The sequence below is a fragment of the Monodon monoceros genome, unplaced genomic scaffold (assembly GCF_005190385.1).
Source record: "Monodon monoceros isolate NGI ecotype Baffin Bay Population unplaced genomic scaffold, NGI_Narwhal_1 Super_Scaffold_18, whole genome shotgun sequence".
NCBI classification, from domain to species: Eukaryota; Metazoa; Chordata; class Mammalia; order Artiodactyla; family Monodontidae; genus Monodon; species Monodon monoceros.
Window position 1 is genome coordinate 169,327,822 of NW_021703774.1, and position 26,699 is coordinate 169,354,520.

The window sequence follows — 26,699 nt, forward strand, 5'->3', positions numbered from 1 at the left end:
TAACAACCAAAGTGTGTCCAGACATTGCCAAAGGCCCCCTGGGTGGCAAAATCGCCCCCAGTTGAGAACCACTGCCCTAACCCAGCCAATGACCAGGCAGGCATGTACACGAAGCCACCCTGAACTAGCCCCAGCCAAACCAACCGGACCAGTACAAGTGGCCAGCCTGACGCGTGGAATCATGAGAAATAAGAGTTGCCATTTTAAGTCACTAAGTTTTGCGTGGTTTGCTCCACAGCACAGACAGGTACATCTGACTACAGTGGCTTAAACTGATAGGGACTTATTTATTTATACAACAGGATGGACAGAGGTGGGCAGTTCAGGTACAGCTCAGAGCACAGTGGTGCCACTAGGCTCCCACCCAGACTTCTCATGTCTTTCTACTCCATTGTCCTTTGAGGTGGGCTTTGGTCTCTTGCTTGTTACCTGGTGATCCCCAACACGGCCGCTCCAGGTCCAAGTCTGAGCTCCAGGAGAGAAAAAGGAGACAAGGCAAAGGGACAAAGAGAAAAACTTTCTCCTAGCAAAGCCTTGCCTTTAATTCCAGAAGGGAAGTCCTGCCCAGGGCCTTCACCTGCATGTCATTGGCCAGAACTGAACAACACAGCCAGGTCTAGCTGCAAGGGAGGCTGGGAAATGAGGGCATTTAGCGTGCTGCTTATACAGTAGAGGGAGGCAATGACTAAGGGGCTTGTAGTGTCTGCTGTACTGTCTCTCTGGGGGTCGTCTTGGTTTCTTCTTCTTCTTCTTCTTTTTTTTTTTTTTGCCATGCTGTGTGGCTTATGGGATCCTAGTTCCCTGACCAGGGATTGAGTCCGGGCTCTTGGCAGTGAAAGCGCAGAGTGGACCGCCAGGGAATTCCCTGGGTCTTGGTTTCTTGTCTCTACTTGTTGCTTATCTATCCTGGCCATCTCTTTCTAAGACTGCCTTTGTTTCTCCAAACACAGTGGGAGAAATGGCCACCCCAGCTGGGAACTGCATCAATACCTTCAGCTCCGGACCATTAATGACGCTGTGTGGTAACTCCGTGTCCCACTTCCAAATATCAAGGGCACAGGTGCTGATTGGCCCAGCTTGGGTTAGAAGAGAAACCTGATTGGTCTGGCTTGGGGAGACTATCTACTGATCAGCCAATCAGGTGTGGCTAAGAGCAGCAGTAGGTGGGGTAAACCTGGTTGGGGAATGTGCATTCTTAGAGAAAGGGGTGTGTGGCTGAGGAGACATCTAAAGAACCATCTAGTTCAAGGAGTGGAGAAAGGAAATTGCCATTGTGGGTTGCAATGTTGATATGATACAAATTAACACGTCCTCTGAAAGACCTCGAATACAGTGGAGTCACATAGGCATTACATTTAACTTATGCAAATTCAAATATTTGTATTCAACCAGAGTATTTTTTTCCCCACAAAATTTGGCTTCCAAACGTGAGCCAGCTGCCTAACTACTGCCTGACCAAGTGATCTTTCCTGGTGCTGGAGATGGCTGTTTTGGATTTGGGGATATGGTACAGTATAAGTAATATGTTCTTTATGGAAAACTGCTGGGATTTTCAAGATTATTTTTAAGGTCAGGTGATGCTCACCCTTCTCACTGTGTAAGAAGTACCTTTAGTGGAAGATCATGCAAATAATTTTTCCCATTTCCTTCTAGTTTTAATCAGTATAAAGAATGCATTTGGTTTTAAAATATCAAAATATTTTTATTGTGGCTTTTTTTTTTTTTTTTTGCGGGCCTCTCACTGTTGTGGCCTCTCCCGTTGCAGAGCACAGGCTCCGGACGCGCAGACTCAGCAGCCATGGCTCACGGGCCCAGCCGCTCCGCGGCATGTGGGATCTTCCCGGACCGGGGCACGAACCCGTGTCCCCTGCATTGGCAGGCAGATTCCCAACCACTGCGCCACCAGGGAAGCCCTATTGTGGCTTTTTAAAAATAAAAAATAAATGATATTCATGACTTCTGGCTCTTCCTTCTGTTTTGTTTGGTGGCCTTTGGCCATACAAGAAAGGCAGGGAGAGAACAAATGGCTGGAGAGAAGGCAAAAATGAGGGTCTCTTCGAACACCATGGGAAAGGGGTGTGTCCACCTGGGCAGTGTGTGCTCTTTGATGACTGGGTACTTGGTCTGTCCTGATGGCCTGGGACTTGACCTACTGGGCTGTCTTGGTGCGGCAGAATGGGCAACGTGAGATGGAGTTAGAAACCTGGGTTCCAGACCCAATTCTTGAATTTACTAGCTGTGTGACTTTAGATGGGCCATTTAACCTCTCTGGGCCTCAGCTTCCTCATTTGTAAAATGGGGAACATAATGCTATTTACCTCCCAGGGCTTGGGAGAGGATTAGATGAGAAGTGTTTTGAAAACCGCAGAGCGCCATATAAACATGACTCAGTGTTATGGAAGTGATAAAACAGGTTGATGTTCAAATTTATTATAATAAATTCAGATATAAATGCACTATACCATGGCCCCAACAGCCCTGAGGTTACCATTCTGTCCTGTGGCCTCAGTACACGCCCTGGGTTTTCTCAACTGCGGGTTTCTCGGAGCTCCTTGGAGGTGTGACATTTGGGTTTGTCACTACCCAAACACATAATTGTATCTACCGGGCCTAGGAGTCTGAATTTCAAACTTATTCTTCATACGCCTGAGTATGTTTACATTCATAATATCTGTGAAAAGAACCCCTCTCCTCACACACTCCAAAATACAGTATTGTGCAAAATACCAGTCTAGGAAGAAACACACTAGGGTAGCAACCTTTAAAGTCCTAAAAAAGCATCTTAGTAGTTTGACGCAGAAGAGTTACACTGACTCACGGAGGATCACGCGAGGCCCAGCGGGACGACGTTTCTAGTTCCTTCCACCAGGTTTAGAAAACAGAAGGCTCTGGCTGGATTTGCTGGACGCTTCTCTCTTCAGCATCTCCCTTTCTTGGTCCATCTTTGGGGTGTCTTTTCTGGCTCCAACCTTCAACAAGCAAGAGCAACAAATGCCCAGACTCTATAATTGTAGGGAGATCCCCAAATATTTCTCAAATGGCATTTTTTTTAACTCAAAATAAAACCTTTGTTGTAAAAAATATTTATATACACACATAGACGTGAGCAAAACGAACGCAAAATGATCCACCATTATCACACTACCCACAGGTAACCTTATTCACATTTTGGTGTACACTCTTCCAGATACACAGATAACATTTTCTTCTTACATTTGCATCTTTTTTCGAACCAGGAGTTTCTGATTATAGGCACATTCATTGGGATGGACTTTCGCTCGAAAAGCTGTTACTGAACGGAATGCCTTATGTCTCTGATGTCTTAGGAGGGGAAAATGCAGGATACTCTAGGGGGTCGTCTAACCCTCTTCTGAGCACTACTCCTGGCTCCAGGCAGCCATGTGTGTGACTCTGTCCCTGGTCATAGCTGATCGGGCACTTGGCACGGGCTGGGCTTTTAAAATGGTCACTCCCAGGATTTGGGGTTATGGGCTCTAAGATGCTACTTGCTCCCTGGGCTGGTCCTTTGAACTGGGGGACCGTGAGGTCATTCCTTCCTGTCACATGACTGGAGAGAGCAGAGATCAGGGGAGCCATGCAGAGACACAGAGAGGAGATATGGCCTGTGTGTGTGCGTGCACATGCTTGTGTGTGTGTAAAAGAGATGATGCCTGAGATCTGATGGCTTACCAGTTCTATTTCGAGGCCAGGCTCTCTTTCAGCTCTCAGTTTTTATGAGGCACTCACCCCTATATCCTTAAAAAAGCCCCCTCCCTCTTTTTTTCTTTTTTGCGGTACGCGGGCCTCTCACCGTTGCGGCCTCTCCCGTTGCAGAGCACAGGCTCTGGACGCGCAGGCTCAGCGGCCATGGCTCACGGGCCCAGCCGCTCCGCGGCATGTGGGATCTTCCCGGACCGGGGCACGAACCCGTGTCCCCTGCATCGGCAGGCGGACTCTCAACCACTGCGCCACCAGGGACGCCCCCCCCTCCCTCTTTCTGAATAGGTTTCTATTAATTGCAACCCAAGAATCTCACTCACACAGTTCTGTATGTACTACAGATGCCACTGTACCTTGCAAGTTTCTTCCCAGCAGGTTTCACACTGCCTTCCTGCAAGCTTTTGACTCCAACACATGCCCCTGGGGGAAGAGGGCTGGTGGGTAGTCAGCTGGTTTCAGCTGGTTTCAGTCAGGTGGTTTCAGCTCTGCCACTGACTGCGCGACCCTTGGTTTCCTCATCTGTCAAATAGGGACCAGAATGTCCTGTCTTTCTCAGGGGTTGAGAGGAGGTTCTGGGTGGATTTCAATGGAAGGGGCTGTTAGGACCATCTCCGTAGCTCTTTTCTCTTTAAGACAGGTTTAAAAATCATCTCCTGTGCCAGACCTGTGCCAGTGGCTGACTTGAATGTGTTGTGAGACTGCATTCAAAATCATTTCAAGGAAAAAAAAAATCATTTCAGGGTAAGAAAGGCTAACATCTCTACACTAGCCCACAAAGTAAATCTTGGCAGGAATGCCCAGATAAAGGGAAAACAGACAGGAAATGTAGAAAATCTTTCGCCTCTAAACCACTTTTCCTTTGTATCCTTTTTTATTTGATTTTCAATAAAATTGCTGGCTCTGGGTGTTTCCCAGATGCCAGTGCCCTGACCCGGTGTGGGGCTGGCTGTCGGAGTTGGAGTCTGGGTGTTTGTTTAAAAATAAAGATTCCTCGGTCCCAGGGTCCCCCGAGCCCCAGGTCTGCCACGAGCTTGGGGTGGGAAGCACCACAGAGCAAGCTTTGGTCCCCTTTCTTGAGTGGGGGGACGGGGGCAGCAGAAGGCAGACGGGATGGCTGAACTGGGAAAAGGAAGAGATGGGGAATGGGAAACGTGAAAATGCAAGTGTGGGCCCGAGGGTTGGGGGAACCTGGCAAGGTCCGTCTTGAACCAGTGACCACAGGCAGCGACATGCGTTCAGCCTGAGTGTTTGGAACCACATGCCCCGTCCTTAGAAGGACAAGGCAGGGGTAGAAGCCCCTCATTTAAAGAACAACATCTAGATTGGAAATTTGGAAATTAACTGGAAATTAACTCAGGGCATACTGGAGTGGCTGCTTTGGGCATCTGCAAGCATCGGTTCTAGAAAGATCCCAGTTCATTCCCACACCACCTCAGGTCTTGGTTTTAAACATCCCCCTTTCAGGGAGGCCTCTCTTGGCCCTTGACCTGGGAGTGTGGGGGAGGGAGGTCCCTGTGAAATACGCTCCTGAGCTCAGTGCACTGGCCTTTGTCCTCAAAAAGCAGTTATTTAATCATTATATTCATTTATTTATCCCAGAATAAAACCCAGAAAGACAAGGAGTTTTGTGTGTTTCTTCATTGATCTAACCCAGTGTTTCCCACCCTTTTTTTCGGTATCGTTCTTCCCCTAAGGAGCCTTCTTAGGCATTTTTTCCTAATTGCTCTCACATCCATAAAATTTGAATATTACAGAGAGCGCTGTGCATACGTCTGCGCTTTATACATTAAAAAAGTAGAGTTTTGGCCTCGCAGGGGTGATATGGCTCCCACTGAGAACGGGATTGAACCTTAACACCTGGACAGTACCCGCCATATATCGTAGGCTCTCAACAAATATATGTTGAATGAATGAGGGCTGGAATCATATCGTCTTGTTTATTCTTCCATCCCCAGTTTCTACCACAATATGTGGCCTAGACTAGGTATTCAATAAGTATTTGTCAACTAGAAGATTTCCCCCTTTAGCATATGACTGACAAACAATTATAGAGGACTGTTAGCTGCAATGGAAAAAATATATAAAATCAATGAATGGCATTTGGAGGACAGAAAACAAAAAACCAGAGGGTCTTAAAAAGGTAGGAGGTGTTAGTTCTGAAGCTTGTTAGAGATGGAGACTCTCTTACGAGTGGGTGAGACGGAGCAGATTTTACACGTCCAATCCTTTTCAAGGTGGTCCTGGTGACTCCATCCCCCGAAGGACTCCAGGCCCACTCTTGAGGAAGGAGTCGCCCAAGTTACACTTGGCAAGGAACCTGGAGGAAACCTTTCTGTACTGAGGAGATCCTAGACACCAAACTTCTAAGCTCAGGCTGGAGGGCAGGGAGAATGGGAAGCTGGCTCTTTGCTCTTAGCCGAAGCACCATGTGCCCCGCTTCTGTTAAAGCCAGAGGCAGCGTGAAGTTCCAGGGGGTCTCACATCTCAGAGAAGCACAATGTTCCCACAGCATCCGGGACCCATCCCAATACCTCCTCTGCCATTTTATATCCCCAGGTGGTCCTCAGACAAAACCTAGATGTAGGGTAGTTTCTGCCTCCTCCCAGCTCAATCGTATATGTGAATGAATAAGGAACAAACTTCCAGTCATTTACACTTTGCAGGGTGGCAAACGTCTCAGATCAAGTGGGGCCCTCAGGATGCTCTCTATCCTCTTAACATGCTGCTCTGGGTAGTAACCACCTTCTGGTCTTAGCACAAGGATGCTGGTTGAGAAGCTTCTATTTTCCAAATATATCCCTCACCTAGAATATCTTCGTTTCTTCCCATGATAATGTGGTTGCCTCAGCATGACTGTGGCCTTTTAACAAACTTGAATGTCTCCTCTCTCATATTCAACCAAAATGTGTTTGGCTTTCAAGCTTCCTGAGAGCTCGCCTCTACTGTCTGCAAAGTGGGAACGTGGATTGGCTTAATTCCAGTTCCAGGGCTGATTTGTCAATGGCAATGTTTCAACATGTTCAAGATTTCATAGTCTTAATTCTCAACTTTTAAGAGAATTCTAGAGGATGCTTCCTTGAAATTTAAGAGAAATGCCACTGGAAATGTATCAGGTTTATTACCTGGAGGTTTATAACCTAAAGGAGGAAAAGCTAGCACTCACCTGGGTGTCAGGTCTGCACTAATTCCCAGCTCTCCTAAAGTCTCTGAGCCTCAGACATCTCATCTGTAAATTGGGTATAATAACAACACCCACCCCATAGGCTTGTTGTGAAGCTTAAATGAGATACTGCACGTCGAGTGTTTGGCTCTGTGCCTGGCACATGCCGAATGCCCAATACATAATAGATGTGGGATAACTGTCAACTGGGCTTCCTGCTGACGTTCTATGGTTTTCTCTCTTCTCTCTTCTGGCTCACCTGGAAATGTGAGTTCTGCATCTTTTGAGTTCTTCACCATCTCTACAAACATTCGTCTCTTTAACACAGAAAGAATATTGACAAAATTTAGCTTATGTTCTTCTTTGCCTTTTGCATCGGAGAAAAATGGATTTTTCTCAACTTTCAGATGCTACCCATTTGGATGGAATGTTGAGCCTTCCTAGGTGAGGAGGTGAGGATGGAGGTCTGCAGAAGGGGGTGTGGCTTTGGGGCAATGCTACACTGTCCTGCTGAACCTTTTAGGGAATCTCTGTTCCAGATTGCAGCAGAGAAGGAGGTGGTCAACCAAGAAGGCTATGAAGGATACTGTATTCTTCTTGGAGGACAGATCTGCTTTAGCCGGAAGCAGAGCCTCCTAGATCAGTGGAAGAGGCTGTAGATGTCCAGTGGCTTTCCACCCAGTGGAAATGTTGAAAGCCCCAGTGGCTAACCTCCCTGGCGGGGACTACAGGGGCCTGTTGGGAAGCCAGCATCACTGAAAATCTGGAGCTTGCCACTCCCCTGGGGTTTGATTACTGTTGCTGACCCTGATCTGCTCAAGGCCCCCCACCTCAGGGGCAGCTCATCAAAGAAAGAGCATCCCCTAGGCACTGGAGACACAAAAGCGAGAGGGAACTGGGGTCTCCCTTGCAGACTGACACTCCACAGGCGAATGTGCAGTGGTGTCAGGAAGGAGACTTTCTCCGAGAGCCCTGAGCATCCACCGGGGTCGCCAACCTGACTCCTACAGGGGCCAGGAAAGTAAAAGAAGTGGGTGAAGTGAGCTGGGGTGGTGGTGGACAGCAGCAAACACACGAGCCCAGTGCCTTTCTAAGGGGCCTGGAAGATGGAGGCTTGTGATGGTGGCTTGTGGGTCTGTGGGCCTAGGGCCGCCAGATCTTCCGAGTTTCCCAGGGAAGCTGGAAATCCAGAGTATTCCAGGAAACTGCCCTATTTTGAAATGTAACTTAAAAAAAATCCCATGAGCCAAATGGAATATATCTGTGGGCTGCCATCTTGTGACACCTGCTTCAGAACCTCCCTGCTTGGTGTCTAGTTGGTGCTCAGTACATGTTGGAGGGGTTGCCAGATAAAATACAGGATGCCCAGTTAAATCTGAATTTCAGAATGAAGCCAACAAATTTGTTGGTGTGAATATGCCCCGTGTAATATTTAGGACATTTATACCGAATAGCTTTTGCTGTTTATCTGAAATTAAAGTTTAACTGGGCATCGTGTTTTTTGTTTGTTTTCCCCTAAATCTGGCAACCCTACTGGGTAGTCACAAAACTCATGGAGGAAATAAGGCTGTCTTTTGGGACAGGGCATAGGTGCTTACAAGACTCTTCCATTCTCCCAGAAGGATGCTAACTCTACCCTCAGAGGACTGTCTGTGAAGGCTCATGGACCCGTATTGAACTGACAGTTGCCATCCAGGCATTTTCCGTGGAGAAGGCCTCGAGCCTGCAGCCACTCAGTATTTATCACAAACTCAGTTGACACAGTCACTATCCAAGTTCCCAGATATTATAAAGCAGGGGTTAGTTTTAAACCAACAGCCTTCTTCTCTCCCACCCCATCCTGCCCCCCCCACTTTTGTTTTGCAGAACCGTTTATCCAAGCAAAATCCCATGAGGAACTTGGGGTATAAGATAATGGAGAGCTTCTCTGGTGGGAGAAAGGTGTGTGTGCTTTGAGAGTCACACCCTTCCATGGCACCCAAAGGCGCCAGGGAACCCCAGTTGGAACATTGCTGCAAAACTCCTTCCTGGATTAAGTTCAATCAGTGGGCAGCTGGGCACTGAAGGGCAGAGCCTGGCCCCTGTGCACCTGCTTTTCCTGAACTTTATTGAACTCACTGGGATGTGACGACATCAGTTTGTCTCAAGAGCTGTGCACAGATGTGGCCCAGCCAACACCGCGTTGCCGTTCTCAGGGGTGCTGTCCATTACATCACACAATGTCCTCTCTGGGGGAAAATCCAGTATTGTCTTTGTTCTGTGAACACTTCTGAGCAACACATCCCTCATATCTCACGGACGCTGTGAACACTGGACCACACTGGGTTTTCCATTTCCCATGGGCTGCCAGAAAGCCCACCAACAAATGGGGCTCCCTTTTGGCAGGTGAAGGGATCGTTAACATAGGCACTTTCATCCTTATTTCTGGCTCCATTCTGTACCACTTTCCCCCCTTCTTTCACCCACATACTTCCTTCTTAGGGCAGGGGTTCCTGGGATTCCCCACTCCCCCCCTTCTCCTTTTCTGATGATTTTGTCTCTATGTCCCCAAATCATTTAGCACCTAGGATGGTGGCACTGCCCTTCTGCCTTCTCTCACCTCCAGATACTGGGTCCCTTAGGTCGTTTGTTCAGGAAAAGGGACGGGGCAGGGGCTGGGGTGGGGGAGGGGAGGGCACTGGAGGTGTGTGGATGTTTCTTGGGCCGCCCACGCTGGCATGTACACTCCATAAGCTCTTACCCTTTGAAAGTAAGGTACCTACTTTGTGTCTGGCTGCAAGATCACAAAACCTCTTCACACCTGCCTCTCTTTCTCTTTGAAGGAACAGTTGCAAGGTGCTGCTTCTTTGGCATTTCTCTGTACGAGATCCTCTAAACGTTCCCGAGTGAAAATATCAGGTGAGCACAACAGCGTTTAATGCATCCCCACCTGTTCCATTCGGGGACACACCTCTGAGGTTTCTAGGAGACGCTGGGATTCACTGCGATTGGTGGGCAGAAGAAGGGGGTGGGTGAGGGTCTTTTTCTTTAGCCTTCTTCTATCCGTATGCTGCATAGGCCTGGCCACATGGTTCTACTTTATCATTGTGGGCGGAAGAGCACCACCCCAAGCCCCTCCCATCCCACGCTCCTCCTACACAACATCTACCAATTGTGGGGCTTCCCTGGTGGCGCAGTGGTTGAGAGTCCGCCTGCCAATGCAGGGCACGTGGGTTCGTGCCCCGGTCCGGGAAGAGCCCACATGCCGCGGAGTGGCTGGGTCCAGTGAGCCATGGCCACTGAGCCCGCGCGTCCGGAGCCTGTGCTCCGCAACGGGAGAGGCCACAACAGTGAGAGGCCCGTGTAACGCAAAAAACAAACAAACAAAAAAACCACAAGTGGCACGGAGGAAGCCAGAATCTTGAGAATACCTGGGCCCAAGGAAATCTTGGAAAATAGTGAGTTAAATAGATTAGTGAGGATAATGACGATGGTAGGAGAGCATGTATGCTTTGTGGTCCTATGTGCTAAGGGTTTTGTATACAAGCTCCCATTGAATGGAAGGCTACGAGTTAGGCGCCATTTTTATTCTCATCTTAAAGAAGAGGGATCTGAGCTAATTAAGCAGAGGGAAGGTTACGGGGTTTTCCTGGCTGAGACCACAAGGCAAAGCGGTGGTCACGCCCCCTAGCCAGGACTTGATTGGCTGGAGATTTGATTGGCAGGAGAGCTGAGCGGCTTCTCCTGCCGGAAGCAGCCGGTGCCCTTCAGCCTTTCTTACGCTTCAAGCCCTAAGAAAGGGTTTGCGTGCTTCTCAAGTGGCAACTTCTGTGCATTTAAAAATTTCCTATTGAAAATCCCAGCCTTAGCCCATTCACAAAAGGTATCTGGGTCCTTTCTTGGCCGTGGCCCTAGTCCTATTCACCAAAGAGAAGAGCGTGTCCCATAAGAGCTGCCGGCTTTGGGAGGACAGGGGAAGGCGTCAGCTGGCAGGAAGCTCCCTGAAAGAAATAGAGGAATCCCCACCCATCCATGAGCTGCCTATTCTTCCCCCTTAGAAACCGGGCTTGCCATGTGCCAGGCGCTGCAGGCATTTTGCCATTTAACCCCCCCGCTGCCCCACGGAGTAGGCCCCTTGTTAACAGTTTTGGTTGCTTTTGTTGAGGAACCTGCGATACAGAGGTCAAGCCACTTACTCAGGGTCATTCGGGGCAGCGGTGGGGCTTGACCTCTATTTGTTTGACTCCAAATCCGGCCTCTGAACTCTGAGAGACACTGCCGGCTTCTCGAGTGATGTAGATTAGAGTGAACACGGCCTGGGCCACGGTTCCCGTCCCTCTGCCACATGGACAGAGCCACAGACCCAGTTCTCTGTGAATGCCCAGCATTTTCTACCAAGTCTCATTTTCACAGCCAAAGGTATTAGTGTGGAAATACGACTTTTGATTCTTGAAAGTTCTGCTTGGTGAAGGGATGGTCAGACATTAAAACTACAAACTACAATTTTTAAGGGGGGGGCAATTCTGAAGCTTAAGATGTGTAATTTCATCTCAGTGCTTCAACCCTGCCACCTCTATGAACGGGTGAAGAGTTTCAAAGTTTTATACAGGAGACTACAAAAACTAAGGCTCCTTGTGAAAATACTAAGTGTAAAACTTAGAAAAGAGGAATTCTATTTTCTGTTAATTTCTGCTTAAAAACAACGAAGATATACTCCCTGGAAGGAACTGATGCCAAGACAGATGTATACAAGTGCCCTTTAGAATCCAGCAAAACTTTAAAATTTATTATCGTTTTCTTCCTGACAAACAGGGATTTCTGACCACATATTAATAACAAGCCTGAAATGCACACCTGAGTCCTGGAGTGAAAACCCCAGGAACAACGGTGAGAGGTATACAAGGGGGCCACCCTGGTAAGGGAGACCCAGAAGGAAGGGGTGTGGAAAAGTGAACATGGGCTGGGGAGGGCAGCAGGTGGGGAGGGAATCCTGTTTCTGCCGCTTAGTAGCCAGGGAACGGTACCCTCTGTCAACTCAGCTTTCCCCTCTCTCTAAGGGGCCGACACTTGCCAGCATCCCTTGCGGGTTGATGGGAGAGATGAAGTGCGGTGTGGGGCAGGTGCCTGCCCCTTGGTAAGTGCTCAGTACACGATACCATCGGCGATGCCACGATCCTGGCTGTAGTTCATATACATCTTTCCCCCAACTGTGAATTCCACGAATTTGAAAGCTACTAGCTGTAGCTCTTCTGGGGACCCTGACACAGGTTCAACTTGGCCATTTCAGACCCTTCTCGGCTGAAGGATGTCTAGCGTCAAACAGGCTGGCACGTCCCTTGCACTGTGTTACGAATGAGGCAGCCCATGAATAATGCATGTGAAGCCTGATTATGTAAATCCTCAGGTTTTCAGTACATGACAATGGCTTTTTTTGGGCCCTTTGCTGTCCCATTCTGTGGTCTGGTGTCTCTGCTTTGGGGCCTAGCCTGCCAAGCCCTGGGGGTGGGGGGGGCACTTCGGGGAGGGCTGAGCTCTCCAGAGGGCACATCAAAGGGAAAGTCACAGCTCTGCCACTGGCCCAGCTCTCCCTGGCATTGCTTGGTGTGAAAGGAAACTGCCTCTGCCTGAGGCAGCCCCATGACACACACAGACTAAGGCCTGTGATGTTTAATTCAGAGCAGTGAGTACTGGAAACACCGCATCCAGGCTCCCTCAGAGCAGGACAGCCACTTTTCATTTCTGGGGCTATAAGCCAGAGAGCCTGCTGTCTGGAAACCTACTGCCTGGAAGGTTTGCAGGATGGAGGGCAGGCTTCTGCAAGGAGCTATCTGACCATCACCTCCTGGTTGAGGAGAAGGGCGCCCTTCTATGACCTTGGCCTCCTTAGAGCTCATGCAGGCAACACACACACACATACAAATACACACACGTGCAAACACACAGCACATACTCACATGTACACACATACACGCAAGCATGCGTGTACAAATACACAGCCCCAAGTCAGAAGGACTTGAGTACCATTCTGGGTACTCAGAATAGCAAACCAAAATCTTTATTCTCAGAGAGCTTATTCATCGGCATATCCCTAGCACCTGGCAGAACAATGAAGGTAAGAATAGCCGCCTTTAAAAAAATTCGGGATGTTCACTAAACTTATTGTGGTAATCATTTCACGAGGTAGGTGAGTCAAATCATTACGCTGTACACCCTTAAGCTCAATACACTGCTGTATGTCGATTATGCCTCAGTAAAACTGGTAGAAAAAATAGTTATCTGAATAGAAAGAACAAGATAAGATACACGAATTATCAAAAGTTAAAAAAATACAGACGAGCTAGACTGTGAGTCTCAGAAAGCACTGTTCACAACAGCCAGGACATGGAAGCAGCCCAAATGTCGTCGATGGAGGAGTGGATAAAGAAGATGTGGTACATATATACAATGGAATACAACTCAGCCATCAAAAAGAATGAAGTAATGCCATTTGCAGCAACACGGATGGACCCAGAGATCATCATACTAAGTGAAGTAAGTCAGACAGAGACAAGTATCATATGATATCACTTATATGTGGAATCTAAAAAAAAATGATACAAATGTGCTTATTTACAAAACAGAAACAGACTCACAGACTTTGAAAACAAACTTTTGGTTACCAAAGTGGAAATGTGGTGGGGAGGGATAAATTAGGAGTTTGGGATTAACATATACACACTACTATATATAAAATATATAATCAACAAGGACCTACTGTAGAGCACAGGGAACTCTACTCAATATTCTGTAATAACTTATATGAGAAAAGAATCTGAATAAGAATAGATATATGTATATGTATAACTGAATCACTTTTCTGTACACCTGAAACTAACACAACACTGTAAGTCAACTGTACTCCAATATAAAATAAAAATTAAATTAAAAACAAGTTTAAAAAAATAGAGGCAAGCTAGACTAGGAGTCTCAGAGAGGTTAAGCTAACACATATATATGGAATCTAAAAAAAAAAAAAGGTTCTGATGAACCTAGGGGAAGGCCAGGAATAAAGACACAGATGTAGAGAATGGACTTGAGGACATGGGGAGGGAGAAGGGTAAGCTGGGACGAAGTAAGAGAGTGGCATGGACATATATACACTACCGAATGTAAAATAGACAGCTAGTGGGAAGCAGCCACATGGCACAGGGAGATCAGCTCGGTGCTTTGCGACCACCTAGAGGGGTGGGATGAGGAGGGTGGGAGGGAGACACAAGAGGGAGGGGATATGGGGATATATGTATGCATATAGCTGATTCACTTTGTTATAAAGCAGAAATGAACACAACACTGTAAAGCAATTATACTCCAATAAAGATGTTAAAAAATAAAAAAAGAAAGAAAGCTGCCTGAAGTCACTCAGTAAATGGTAGAATGAGTCTAAACCTAGGTCTGCCTAATGCTAAAGCTATTCTGACACCTTCCTTTGCATCGGCGAATGCATTCTGTGCTACCTGGATCCCACTAGGACCTCAGGTGGCTGCTTCTAAAGGGAGCTGAGGGGCAGCCTCAGAGGCTCTGCTCCGAGCGGGGACCTCTCACCTCCTGCTGCCTGATCGCCCTGTGGACCCTCTTCTCCTGGTGCAGCCGCTGTTCCACGCGCTCCAGGGCCTCCTTCAGCAGCGCCTTTTCTTCGGCCTCTTTGTAGATGTCGTCTTCCAGCTTTGCCACCTGTGACTGGTACATCTGAACCGACACTTTGCTCTGCCTGAGCACACAGGAGAGACAAAGTCTGTTTTCCCCTCATCTTTCTCAACTCACCACCAATGCTCCCGACCTGGGAGATTCTCAAAACACTTATATATATGCCTAACTTAGCGGTTTCATTACAAGTGGGGGAGAAGGATGAAGATTTGGGGAATAGAGGGCAGAATAAATAGCCCATTGGCTGTGGAAGTGTAGCATGAAGGTGGCAAAGGTTATGCTACCAGCCCCTCCCAATTTCCCAGAGAGGGTGGGGGAGCTGATACCACTGAAAATATGATGGAATTATGAAAAGCACACACATGGTGAAACATCAGACACATTCATAAAAGGTGCACCTTATTCCTTAAGAGAGAGTAGGGTACTTTAACTGCTGCTTTCTTGCCCAGAGACTTGGGTCCATCAGGCCCTGAGTCACCATCCCGCCTCCCCCCTCCACACCCAGGCCTCTGTCCTCTTGTCCTGGTCCCTACGGGTCTGCAGCTGCCCCGAGGTTTAGCCTGGAGAATGGAGGCCTGGGCCTTTTGCCGGGGACACGGGCCGTACCTGAGCTGTTCAATGTCTTTCTCGTATCGCCTCAAAAGCTCTTCTTTTCTCTCCAGCTTGTTCTTGAGTAGGGTGATCTTATCAAACACCAGGTCGAGGTCTCTTTGTCGAAGCTGGTTGACCTTCTCCCTCTCTTTTGGGGAGAGGTGTTTCATGGACACGTGACCTGACATATCTTTGATATTCATCAGACTCCCGAGGGTTTTGCTCATATCCATGTACTACGAGAAAGCGTTTCGCAGGTAAGAGGCCTGGCCCAAGACCACTGGTGGCCACTTTGAGGAGGCAAACGTCTAATTCTGTTTCATTCATTTTCTGCAATTGCAGAGAAGAAACACATGCTTTGCAAATGAGTGCATTTGGGGCTTTTTTAGTACGACTTTCATTTTCCCCGCATCCATTTACACCATGCCTTTTTGAGAATTGGGGGGCGGGCGGGAGGGGGAATGACAACAGACATAAACATTCACTCTTACTACCCAGTCTTCCAAGGAATTTGGCTGTGCAATTTCCAGCCCATGCTGGGATAGTAGATGGGTCTCGTGGAGCTACTGTAACAAATAAATATGTATGTGGGGTTGATGTTTAAACCATTTGCAGGGCACGCAGGTTTGGACAGGAGGGCACTGATGCTGGGTGTACCTACCAGCTTTTCACTAAGATCTAAAGCCTCAGCCACATCCGTTTTCCCTAACTTCTCAGTGGCCATGATGGACCCTGGGCTGGAAAGGCCATTTTGAGGCTGAAATAAAAAGAAAGAAAAAAAACTCTCTTGGCATTCCATTATGATTTTCTACATCCAGAAGAATAACCCAAAGAATAATGGAAGAACTGGAAAGTTACTAAAGAATAATTCGAGAGGGTTGATGTTTTTTTTAACATCTTTATTGGAGTATAACTGCTTTACCATGGTGTGTTAGTTTCTGCTGTATCACGAAGTGAATCAGCTATACATATACATATGTTCCCATATCCCCTGCCTCTCGCGTCTCCCTCCCACCCTCCCTATCCCACCCCTCTAGGTGGACACACAGCACCGGGCTGCTCTCCCTGCGCGATGCAGCTGCTTCCCACTAGCTATCCATTTTACCTTTGGTAGCGTGTGTGTGTATATATGTCCATGCCAAGAGAGTTGGTTTTAAATCCAGTCTGACTCTGTGAACTGCTTTCTTTATGACTGTGTTCCTACCCCTTCAGAGCACGACTGCCTTTGAAATGATGCATCACTTGTGCCATTCTTTGGCCACTGTCTCGTCTGTCTTCCCTTTAGGCCAGTGGTTCTCAACCAGGGGTGACTCTGTCCACCCTACCCCCTCCAGGACATTTAGCAATGCCTGGACACATTTGTGGTTGTCATAATTGCTGCTGGCGTCTAGTGGGTAGAGGACAGGGATGCTGCTAAACACCCCACGATACACAGGGCAGTCTCCCAAACAAACAGTTACCTGGCTCAAAAAATCAGTACCGCCGATGTGGAGAAGACAAGCTCCAGAGAAATGGGGACCATGTTGCCTTTGCTCACTATCCCCCTCCTTGCGCCCAGCATGGCACCTGGCACCGAGTGGTGCATAGTGGGCATGTTTGTTGAATGAACGAATGAAGGTTAAGTAGAAAATAGCCTCCCTCCTTTTTATTAAAGGAATCTCATTTCTATGCAGCGGAAACCATACCCTCACAAAATTTGGCCAAACCTTCTCCTAGCTCTGGAACCTGGTGGGTGGGCGTCACTTCAGACCCTTTCCAGAGCCAATGCAGACAGTATTTGCAGCTGCATCTCCCTAAGACCCCAACCAGCCAGCTGGCTGCTGGAAGCCCAACTGACTGCATGGAAAGGCCACCAGACTGAATAGGGGGCCTGATCTCAACGACTACAAACAACCATAATAAGCCTCCTTAAAAAATAAATTGGCTTTTAATGCTTGCCATGAGCATCTCTTAGCCCTAGCATTTGTTGGCACTACCCTGAAAACCTCTGAGATTAAAAAAAAAAAACTACAAAAATATAAAGGCCCCCAAAGTGACCGTGATAGATAAGAGTGGACATATTTGTCTATGTATCTGTGGAGATGAGAATAAAAGAGGGCATCTGAAGACGACAATAAACCGGGCAGATCTGCTGCAAAAAGAACCTGAGATGCTGCCCAGTGGCTTCAGCTACCCTGAGCTGCATCCTCTGTACCTCTCCAGATTCCCCCTCTTTTCCTGAGGGGAGGGTCACTAAGGAAGAGCCTGGGCTACAGGATCCAATCACACAGTCCCCACCCGGTCTCTGCAGGCTAGCAGACAGACCACCAGGGACACACCCATGGCTTCTTCAATCATTATTCTGTGACCTTGGGTGAGGTACTTGACCTCCTGAAGCCTTAATTTTTCTTATCTGTTAAATGGGGACAATAATAGTAAGTATGACACAAGGCTGCTACGATGGCTAAGTGAGATAAGGCATGTAGCCGGCTGAGCTCAACGCCTGGCACACAGTAAGCAGTTAACAGATGTCAGCTATTCTTCCTCCTGCTCTTTCGTTTAATTACTGCCAACCTTGGAGGCTTGAGAGTTGGGAGGTTTCCTGCTCTGTGGTGTCAGCGGTGGGATGAGGGCTTGTTGCCGAGGAGAAGGTAAATCTTGGAAGCAGGATCATCAGGATGTGAGATCCAGCTGAGCTCCCCACCTGGAGATGGTCCCTCTACTCCCAACCTCAGAGAAGGAAGGTTCAATTTTATCAGGAAAACCAACACGTTTCTGAAGACTCACATCTCTAGACGTGTGAGCAAATGTCTAGAAAAATGGTAGGAGAAAATGCTGGTACAGATAGGATGGCTTTATTATTTTTTTCCAAAAGCTGGTTTAGACCAGCTGCCGCAGCAAGCCACACCCAGCAGGTCCTGTGATTAATGCTGACCTGAGCTGTCCATTGTCATGTGTCAATCAAACACCCGATCAAGCATCCATTTAGGATACAGGGCACCTTCAACCTAACAATCAAATGACTTCTGAAAATCCTGGCAAATACGAACTATGCTCCCTAAGAAAGGAAGCTTTTCTTGGATAATACTGTTTAATAATAGTAACTACCATCTATTGAAGTGCTCACTATGGGCTGGGCACTGGGATAAGCACTTTACATAATTGTCTCCTTTAATTTTTCCATCATCATTTTACAGCTGGGAAATGAAGTCCCAGAAAGGTTAGGAGCCTGCCCAAGGTCACAGAGCTTGCAGAGCTGGGATTAGGACACAGATCTCTGATTCTAGAACTTGTGTCTTCTTAATCATCATGGCTCCCTTCTGCTGCCCTTTATGTGTTCATGTTTTTCAGTTTATAGCAAAAAGCAAATGTTAGGCAAGCTCGTGACATAATGTTGTACATTAGCTTGTTGAATATTGTCTGCAGAATATAACATGTGATGTGAAAAGGAGGGCCCAGAGGTTGACCTGGCCAACATCAGTGCAATGCTACATCATGCTATACATGATGGGAAGCCGCCTTTCTATTCAAACATTGGACCACTGGTACGGCCAGGCACCGACCAGTCCATACAGGTGCTAGCTCATCAGGGAGGACCTGGCCTCGAACCAATGATGTATACAGTGATGCCAGGGCACACGGCTAGTGTCTGTCCTCATGCCCACCCTCTCCACGTGTCAGTCAGTGCAGAGACAAATTTTCTTTGGTTACCGCTCGGATCTCTACTCTTGAAAAACTTGGCAAGTCAGGTTTTACATCCCATATTTTCTGAACATTTTTTTCCATCCCGAGGGTCTTTAAGTCTAGAAATGATCCATCCATGTGGTCTTTATGATCTATAAAAGAAATAATTTACACTCAAAAGGAAGGCTCAGGAAGAAGTTACTGCATGTAAAAATCACAGCTGCTATTTACTGGACACTTACCACAGGCCAGTACTAATTACCTCACCATCCTCCCTTGGCAGGTGAGGAATCAAGGCCCAGAGAGGTGAAATGACTTGTCCAAGGCCACACAGCTAATATGAGGCTGCAGCCTCACAGGGCTGAGGCACTGAGGGTGAACCTTCGGCCACAGGTATGAGGATGGACTTGAACCCAGGATTCTGTGTCCTAGCCCAGTGCTCTACCCAGCAGCAAGCTTGGTTTCTTGAAAGCCCTATTCCCTCTACACAGGGTATTTATCCTGGGAAGTTCCCCAAGGTTGGTCCTTGCACAGCATCAGTCTATGAAAAAGTTTCCACTGGGCCACAGTGAAATCAGAAAAAGAAGGACAAGGTTGTGAGTTTTTCATGAAATCCTGTTTATTTAATATCAAGGCCTGCTCTTGACTCTGAGATCATGTCTGCCCAATTTTTTTTTTCCTGCCCATCTTTTTTTTTTTTTTTATAACTATGTCCTTTTAGTTATGAAATGATGGGGATAGAAGATGGTGGTCCTGGCAAATTGGTCAGTCCCCAAAGTGAACCCTCAAGTCTGGGGCCCACGGCTCTCAGCACAGAGCGGGTGACTAGGAAGGAGGAAACTTACTTGACGAGCTGGCCTTCTCAAGTTCTTTAATTCGCGCACGAAGCTCGGATAAGGCCTTTTTCTGACGCTGAATGACTTCCTCATGTCGGGACCCTTTGCACTTGGCCCCTAGATCACTGAAGGACTGCTCCTGTGGCCAGAATGGTGAGGACAGCAGCTTTATCAGGGATCAGAATCTCCCTCTCTTGTATTTGAAGAAACATGAACAAATCATGGATTAGCAGAAACCCTGTCACTTACCTAGTACCTTGGAAAATATCATTAAGGGGCTTCAGCAGAGAAGGAACTTAAAAATTTCATTTCAAATACAAAGTCACATCTAGGAAGATTTCCAACTTTCCTACCTACTTAGCATCACTATAAATAAGAGATCCCCTCTATGTTCCATCCCCATGTTTTATTTCTCTTTTTCTTCTAATATTCTTCTAAGCTTGGGTTTCCACTTGTTGTCATTCTGGTCTCATCTCTGAATAATCACATCAAATTCGCTCCTGGAGGGGCATTTTTTATTTTTGCCTGCACCGTGCGGCATGCGGGATCTTAGTTCCCTGACCGGAGATCGAAACTGTGCCCCCTGCAGCGGAAGCGCAGAGTCTTAACCACTGGACTGCCAGGGAAGTCCCTGGAGGGGCATTTTTTAGGTAAGAACATGTGATATTTTCTTCTTAGCTGGTAATAAGGATGGTGGTTTAATATTTGCTCGAGGGAATTTGATGGGCGGACTCCTGGCTGCTCTGCAGAAAGGAAAACACTCCTCTGAGACTCCTGGACTCTCTGGAACAGTGTGGTCCAACAGAACTTTCTGCAACAATGGAAGTATTCTCTATCTGCACCATCCAATATGGTAGTCACTAGCCGTGTCGCTAGAGTTGGGTTTACAAAGGGCACAGACAAGGAAAGGTCTTCTTCATCTCTTAGGGGTCATGCACATATTCTCCCCTTTGAGAATAGGAAGAATGCGGGTTTCTTCCTCCAGAAAAATTCACGTACAAAAATTTGCAGACAACTTCTGGAGCTTCAGGGACCCCCTGAAGCCCTGTCGTAGACTCCAAATTAAACAGCGCTTCCCTAGGGTAAGTGATTCATTCATCCACTCATTCATTCATACCACAAAGGTTTATTGAGCACGTCTATGTGCCATGCCTTGCTCTAGGCTCTGGGGACTTAGCAGTGACTAAAACTGGCAAAATCCCTGTTAGCATAGATTCTGCATCCTAGTGTGAGCAGACAGACAATACATAAGATAATCATGGAAAATATATGGTGGACAGTGATAGATATTAAAGAAAGAAACTGGAAATGGGATGGGGTGTTGGGAATGGTCTTCAGATATAAGTACTGTGGCTAGGGAAGGTCCCAGTCAAAATGGCGAGAAAGGGAAGAAACTGACAACTTGTTTGTTTTATCACAATCTTATGACAATTTTGGTTCAGAGAGACAGTGCTCACCAGACACTGTTTAGGCACTAGGGAGAGATCGGGGAACCAGGCAGAAAGCTCTGCTGCTGGGGGCTCATTGCTATGGGGCAGACACACCAAACAAGCAGAAAGACATGTTCAAATTCCAGAAAGTGATAAATGCTACCAGGAAAACAAAGCAGAGAAGAGGGAAAGGGACATTTATTTGCTCTTCCTTCCTTGATTCATCAAATGCTTATTGAAGGCCCATGTGACATGTGCCAGGCCGCATGCTGGCCACGATGGGCACAAGGCTCATGGCCTCGCTCGGGGAGCCCAGCAGGGCCGTCTGAGGTCCTCCTGGGGCCACACTTCTCACCCCACGTCCCCACCACTCATTCCTTCATTTCATTCAGGCTCTGCTCCTGGTCTCCTCCTGGGAGGCCCCCTCCCACACGCTACTCTACCCCGAATCCTGCTGTATCTTTCCTCGGAGCGTTCACTCCCGCTGGACATTTTGTTCGACGTTGACTTGTTTATTGCCTGTGTCTCTCCTCTTCCAGAATGTGGGCTCTGTGAGAGCAGAGTTTGTCTCCGTTGTAGACTGTGCTATTCCCAGGGCCCAGCCTTATTCCCCGGGCACAGTAGGGGCTCAAGAAATACGGAGCCGGAAGGGGTCTGCCCCAGTGTTCCTGCTGGGACCAGGGCTCAGTCCCTGAGAGAAGGGGGCACTCTACCCCCGGCTGCACTTAGTAGGACCTTGATGGAGCCCGACCCTGGCTACAGCCAGCTTACTTCCCAGGCTCTTTCTACACTGGCCTCCCTCTCTTTGAGGGTGTATGTTTGCCTTGGGAGTAAACACCAGGAATGTGTGTGTGTGTGTGTGTGTGTGTGTGTGTGTGTGAGCACATGCTGGAGGCTGGAGAGGAGGAGGTGGGCAGGGGTGACCGGCCTTGGGGGTGGGGCAGCCGCAGTAGCCGGGCTTGGTGACAGCCCTTCCTCTGCCTGCAGAGCTCGCCTGAGCCCGATGTGACCCTTACTCATGGCTCTTCTGGGAATTTGTTTATTTAGAGAAGATGGAGATTCTTTCTCATACAATGCTTAAGCCCTCTGACCCACTCTGGTTTAGAAAGCAGGAAGTAGCCTGAGTGTGGAAAGCCGTTCTGAGAAAGAAAAAATCCTTTTTACTTTTATCTTGCAGCCTCCCTCCCCCATCTTCCTCAACTAACCCCTCCTCGTCACAGAAACTAAAAATCACAGGCCTCTGGTCAACAGTCCTTTCCAGCAAACACGTGCAGAGTCGCAGGGGGTCTGGTGTGGGCAGGGACCCTGAGCATCCTCCCCTGAGCCCAGCACAGGGCCTGGCATACAGCAGGTGCTCAATAGTTGTTGAACGTGTGAATGAATATGGGCTGGGTCCTGCACAAAGAGCTTGGATTCCGACAGGAGTGAGACCTGCTTCCGGCCCCATGGAGCTCACAGCTGCGGAACCCGCTGCAGCCCCATCGCCAGGTGGCCCTAGTAACGAGGAGACACCTCTGCTAAAGTTCTCTGGATGGTGATTGTTGCCAGGGCCGGAGGGCTGGGCCACTGAGCCCTTTCCTTCACGCTGCGGGCGGCCCTGGCTCACTGCTCTTTGGCAGGGGAAAGGCATCTTTGAGAAGGCAGGAAGGCAAGCTGACACATTTGGCCCTGTCTCCAAGTGAAAGTCCAAAGCCCATTACTGAAACGCTCTGCTCTCTAGTTTCACAAAGCAAAGGAGATCCTTGGACTCCAGGAAACCCGGGGCCTCGAGGAAGCGCCATACCCATAGTCAGCCGCCCATGTACAATGGGGAGCATCACAGCCCCTGCCACGGGGAGAGATGTGAGCGCCACCACTGAGGACTGCGTGGTGAAGGCTGCTCTCGCTCTAAGACACGATCCCTGTGTGCTGCACCGCTGGGACCTCCAGGCACGCAAAGGCCTCTGCGCAGAGGTTGCCAAGAGTCAGCCATGGAGTGTAAGCGGCATGGCTCTTTGGGAAGGCAGTTTGGCCATACCAAGCACAGTTTAGGCTGTCCTCTGGACATCTCGGAATCACATCTAGGAATTTGTTCTACATACTTACAAGGATATTAACTATAGCAACGTGTGGAAGTAGAAACAAATGTCCATCAATACAGGACTGGTTGGATAAAAGGGACATGATGGAATTCATTGCTGCCGTTTAAAAGGATGAGGTAGATCTTTACATGCTTACTTGACAATATGCCCATTAAATAGTCTCATGTGAGAAAAAAATAGTTGCAGAATATATGCGGCTTGATACCATGTTTTGAAAAAAACCCTATTAAATAAATATATGTATATGTAAGTTTGCGCGTGTTTTGTGTGTATAAATTCATTTCTCAACAACCCCATGGGGGGGGTGGTGACTGGTATTACTCCCACTTCCCAGATGAGGGGATTGGTACTCAGGTGCATCCTTGAGGTCACAGGGTTTCTGAGTGGAGGACTCAAGATTGGAATCGAATCCAAGCCTGACCTTCAGCCACTGCACAATCCTGACTGTATGAGCACGTGGTGGTTTCTGTGAGGAAAAGGTCTGATGGCACACGTGCCAAGCTGCTGATCACATACATTTCACATAAGCAAGTAATATTTTTGGAACTTAAAATGAAGATGTTTACAAAAGCAAAGAAAGGGGCTTCCCTGGTGGCTCAGTGGTTAAGAATCCGCCTGCCAATGCAGGGGACACAGGTTTGATCCCTGGTCCGAGAAGATCCCACATGCCGTGGAGCAACTAAGCCCGTGCGCCACAACTACTGGGCCTGCAGTCTAGAGCCTGCGAGCCACAACTACTGAGCCTGCGTGCCGCAACTACTGAAACCCGTGCGCCTAGAGCCCGTGCTCCGCGACAAGAGAAGCTACAGCAATGAGAAGCCTGTGCACCACAACGAAGAGTAGCCCCCATTCGCCGCAACTAGAGAAAGCCCGCGTGCAGCAGCGAAGACCCAACACAGCCGCGCACACACACACACACACACACACACACACACACACACAATAATAATAAAAGTTCTCCTAGATCCCAAACTGCCCTCCTTCCCACATATATTCCTCCTGAAACATATTTCTGCCTCAGGGCCTTTGTAGTGGCAATTACCCTGCCTGGACCGCCCTTCCCCAGCTATGCCTTCTCATTCAAACTGGAACCTCACATCACCCTGTTAAAAAAAAAGAGAAAAAATAAGCACAAAGAAAGCCACTGCTGGGCTCTTTCTTAGCTTGTCTTTCTAGCTGCCCAGGGACAGGGCAGGCACTCACTTCCTGGCTGCTTAAGAAAATATCGGTGTGGATTGGTTCTATCTGCACCGAGATGTCACACATCTGGGTTGTGTTCCTGGGCTTCTGTTCCTTCTCCTTGTGCAGCTGGAGTCTGTGTTTCTCTTGGGAGGCCCTAGGGCAGAGAAGATGAGACACTGGGCAGCAGAGTCGTTGGCAGCATGAATTCCGGGAACCGTGAATTACCTTTGTACCCATGAACAGAATTGGAAAAGGGACTCCCATTTTTACAGGGAACCAAAATCTTTGAGCCTTCAAGTCTACTGCCCGAAGATTTCTAGGGAAATGAGCTTCGGGGGACTTAAGGCTATAGTGACCAGACAGGCAGGCCCCTACCCATCCTTGCTTCCTGCATTGGGTCTGCGGGACACTGCTGTGACATTCATGGCGGGTATTTACTGTGTGTCTGCTGTTTCTAACACTTACTATTTGTCAACCCTTCTATTTCTCATAGAAGTCCCATGAGGTGGGGACTCTGCTTGCCCCGTTTTACAGACAAGGAGAGAGACATATAGCAATTTGCCTGTGGTCGTGGAGCTTGTAGGTGAAGGCGCCTGGCCTCGAATCCATGCAGCCTGGGTCTGGGGCCTATTCTTTTAACCACTATGTGAATCTGCCTTGGCCATGAACCACGGAGCACATGAAGCTACAGAGTATACATGAGATATCAATTCTACGCAAACTTCCTTGGGAAAAACATTAATCTTATGTCAAAATATGGATACACTATAGATGGAAATGCAAACTCACATGTATTTTTGAGACGAATCCGTGGGACAACAACAATATATTTAGTTTAAGCTGACCTCTGACACCTCCAGTCTATACCTTTGTACAGTCAATATTTACTACGTTCCTTTATATGCCAGGCACCGTGTGAATGCTGGGGAGTCAATAGAGTCTACACAGGGGTTCTCATGGGGAAGGCAGACAATCAGCAGGTGGGAGCAGCCTGGCTGTGTGAGAAGGGTTCGCTCAAGTGGCATGAAGGAGCTGATGGACCCCAGGCAGAGCAGGAGCCCTTGGCTATGTTTCGTGACAGCGAATGATGGAGGGCTTCCTGGAGGAAGTGGCATTTAAGCTGAGATTCATCTGGAATATTGGGCAGGAATGTCTAGATGCACAGAACTGAGCAAAGCTTTGTTTTAAATGATGAGGTTGTAAAGCAATGAAATGTAAATGAAAATTCATTCATCTACTCATTCATTCAACTCTTCAACCAGCGTTGACTGAGCACCGCCCCCCCCCCACCGCCCCCTGCTCTGCCTCTCTGTGCCAGGCTCCCTGGGCACTTGGGTGTGCCTGGGCTCCACACACCCGCCGTGCAGACCTTCCTACCCACCTGAGTGCCTGCTTGAGGGCCTCTAGCTCCTTGTCCTTCTTCTCCAGCAGGCTGCTCACCTGTGCCATCTTTTCCTTGAGCACACTCAGCTCGCTGCTTTGTTGCTGGACCAGCGCCACATTCCGCTCCAGCTCCATCTTCTGCTTCTCGTTAAGCTCCCCTGGGAGTGATGTGGAAGCTGGTTAGGGGTCTCCCGCCCCAGGTCTCTGTGAGCGCCACAGCAGCTCTGCCAGGCCTCTAAGAGCCATGAGGCGGTCCACCCTCCAGGGATGCTCTGGGGGCTTCAGTAACGGCCAGGAGGTCTGCGTGCGTCTTCCCCCCCAAAACAGCAAAACGGCATTACCTTTCAGTGAGTGCTGGCGCCAGGAGGCAGCCCGCGAGGCGCCTGCCCGGCCCCAGCTGTCAGGACCTGTGAGCCTGTGGCATATTCTAGGGCACCTTCGGCTGCCTGCTCTGCATGTTTCCTACGGCGTTCTGAGGCCTCTGGAGACTGCTCTGCTCATGAGCCTGCCAGAGGCAACAGCCTCCAACCACGGACCGGTGGAGACAGGCTGGGGTACACAGCCCAGCTCCCTCCCCCCCCAGGTGGCACCCCTGCGACCACACTGCAGTAGTAACCTCGGTCCCCCACTGTGCCCACTGACCGACCAGCACAGCCGTTATCTGCTTTCTTCCCCCTCCTGTCTTACTTCACTTCCACTGCTGTCTTCCCTGGGATCATCTCTCAAATAAACCACCTGCAGTGGAATTCTGGTCTTGGGGGTCTTCTTGTGGGAAAACCCAAAGTAAGACACCTACACTGGGATTTCCCTGGCGGTCCAGCCGTTAAGACTCTGCGCTTCCAGCGCAGAGGGCGAGGGTCTGATCCCTGGTCGGGGAACTAAGATCCCACATGTCGCAGGGCCAGAAAAAAGACACCAACACTGCCTTGAGTCTTCAAAGCAACACTACAAGGCAGTTCCTAGTAACACCCCCATGTCACAGGTGCAGAAA

The 26,699-nt window shown here is 48.5% G+C and overlaps 1 protein-coding gene across 5 annotated transcripts in view; it reads right to left on the reverse strand.

The window, feature by feature from the left end:
* Positions 1–2,426: 2,426 nt before the first annotated feature.
* The window catches only part of FHAD1 (forkhead associated phosphopeptide binding domain 1), a 138,504-nt gene continuing 114,231 nt past the window's right edge, over positions 2,427–26,699 (reverse strand). For 3 of the 5 annotated variants that reach the window (XM_029227942.1, XM_029227943.1, XM_029227941.1), the window contains 8 exons: positions 25,707–25,866; positions 24,347–24,479; positions 19,642–19,771; positions 18,824–18,948; positions 15,795–15,890; positions 15,149–15,369; positions 14,441–14,606; positions 2,427–2,969 (listed from right to left, as the gene is read on the reverse strand). In XM_029227942.1, coding sequence (XP_029083775.1) covers positions 2,853–2,969; positions 14,441–14,606; positions 15,149–15,369; positions 15,795–15,890; positions 18,824–18,948; positions 19,642–19,771; positions 24,347–24,479; positions 25,707–25,866 — 1,148 coding nt within the window. In that variant the 3' untranslated portion in view covers positions 2,427–2,852. Of the gene's footprint in view, positions 2,970–14,440; positions 14,607–15,148; positions 15,464–15,794; positions 15,891–18,823; positions 18,949–19,641; positions 19,772–24,346; positions 24,480–25,706; positions 25,867–26,699 lie in introns of those variants that run through there. The other 2 variants (XM_029227944.1, XR_003794370.1) reach the window with 2 other exon arrangements.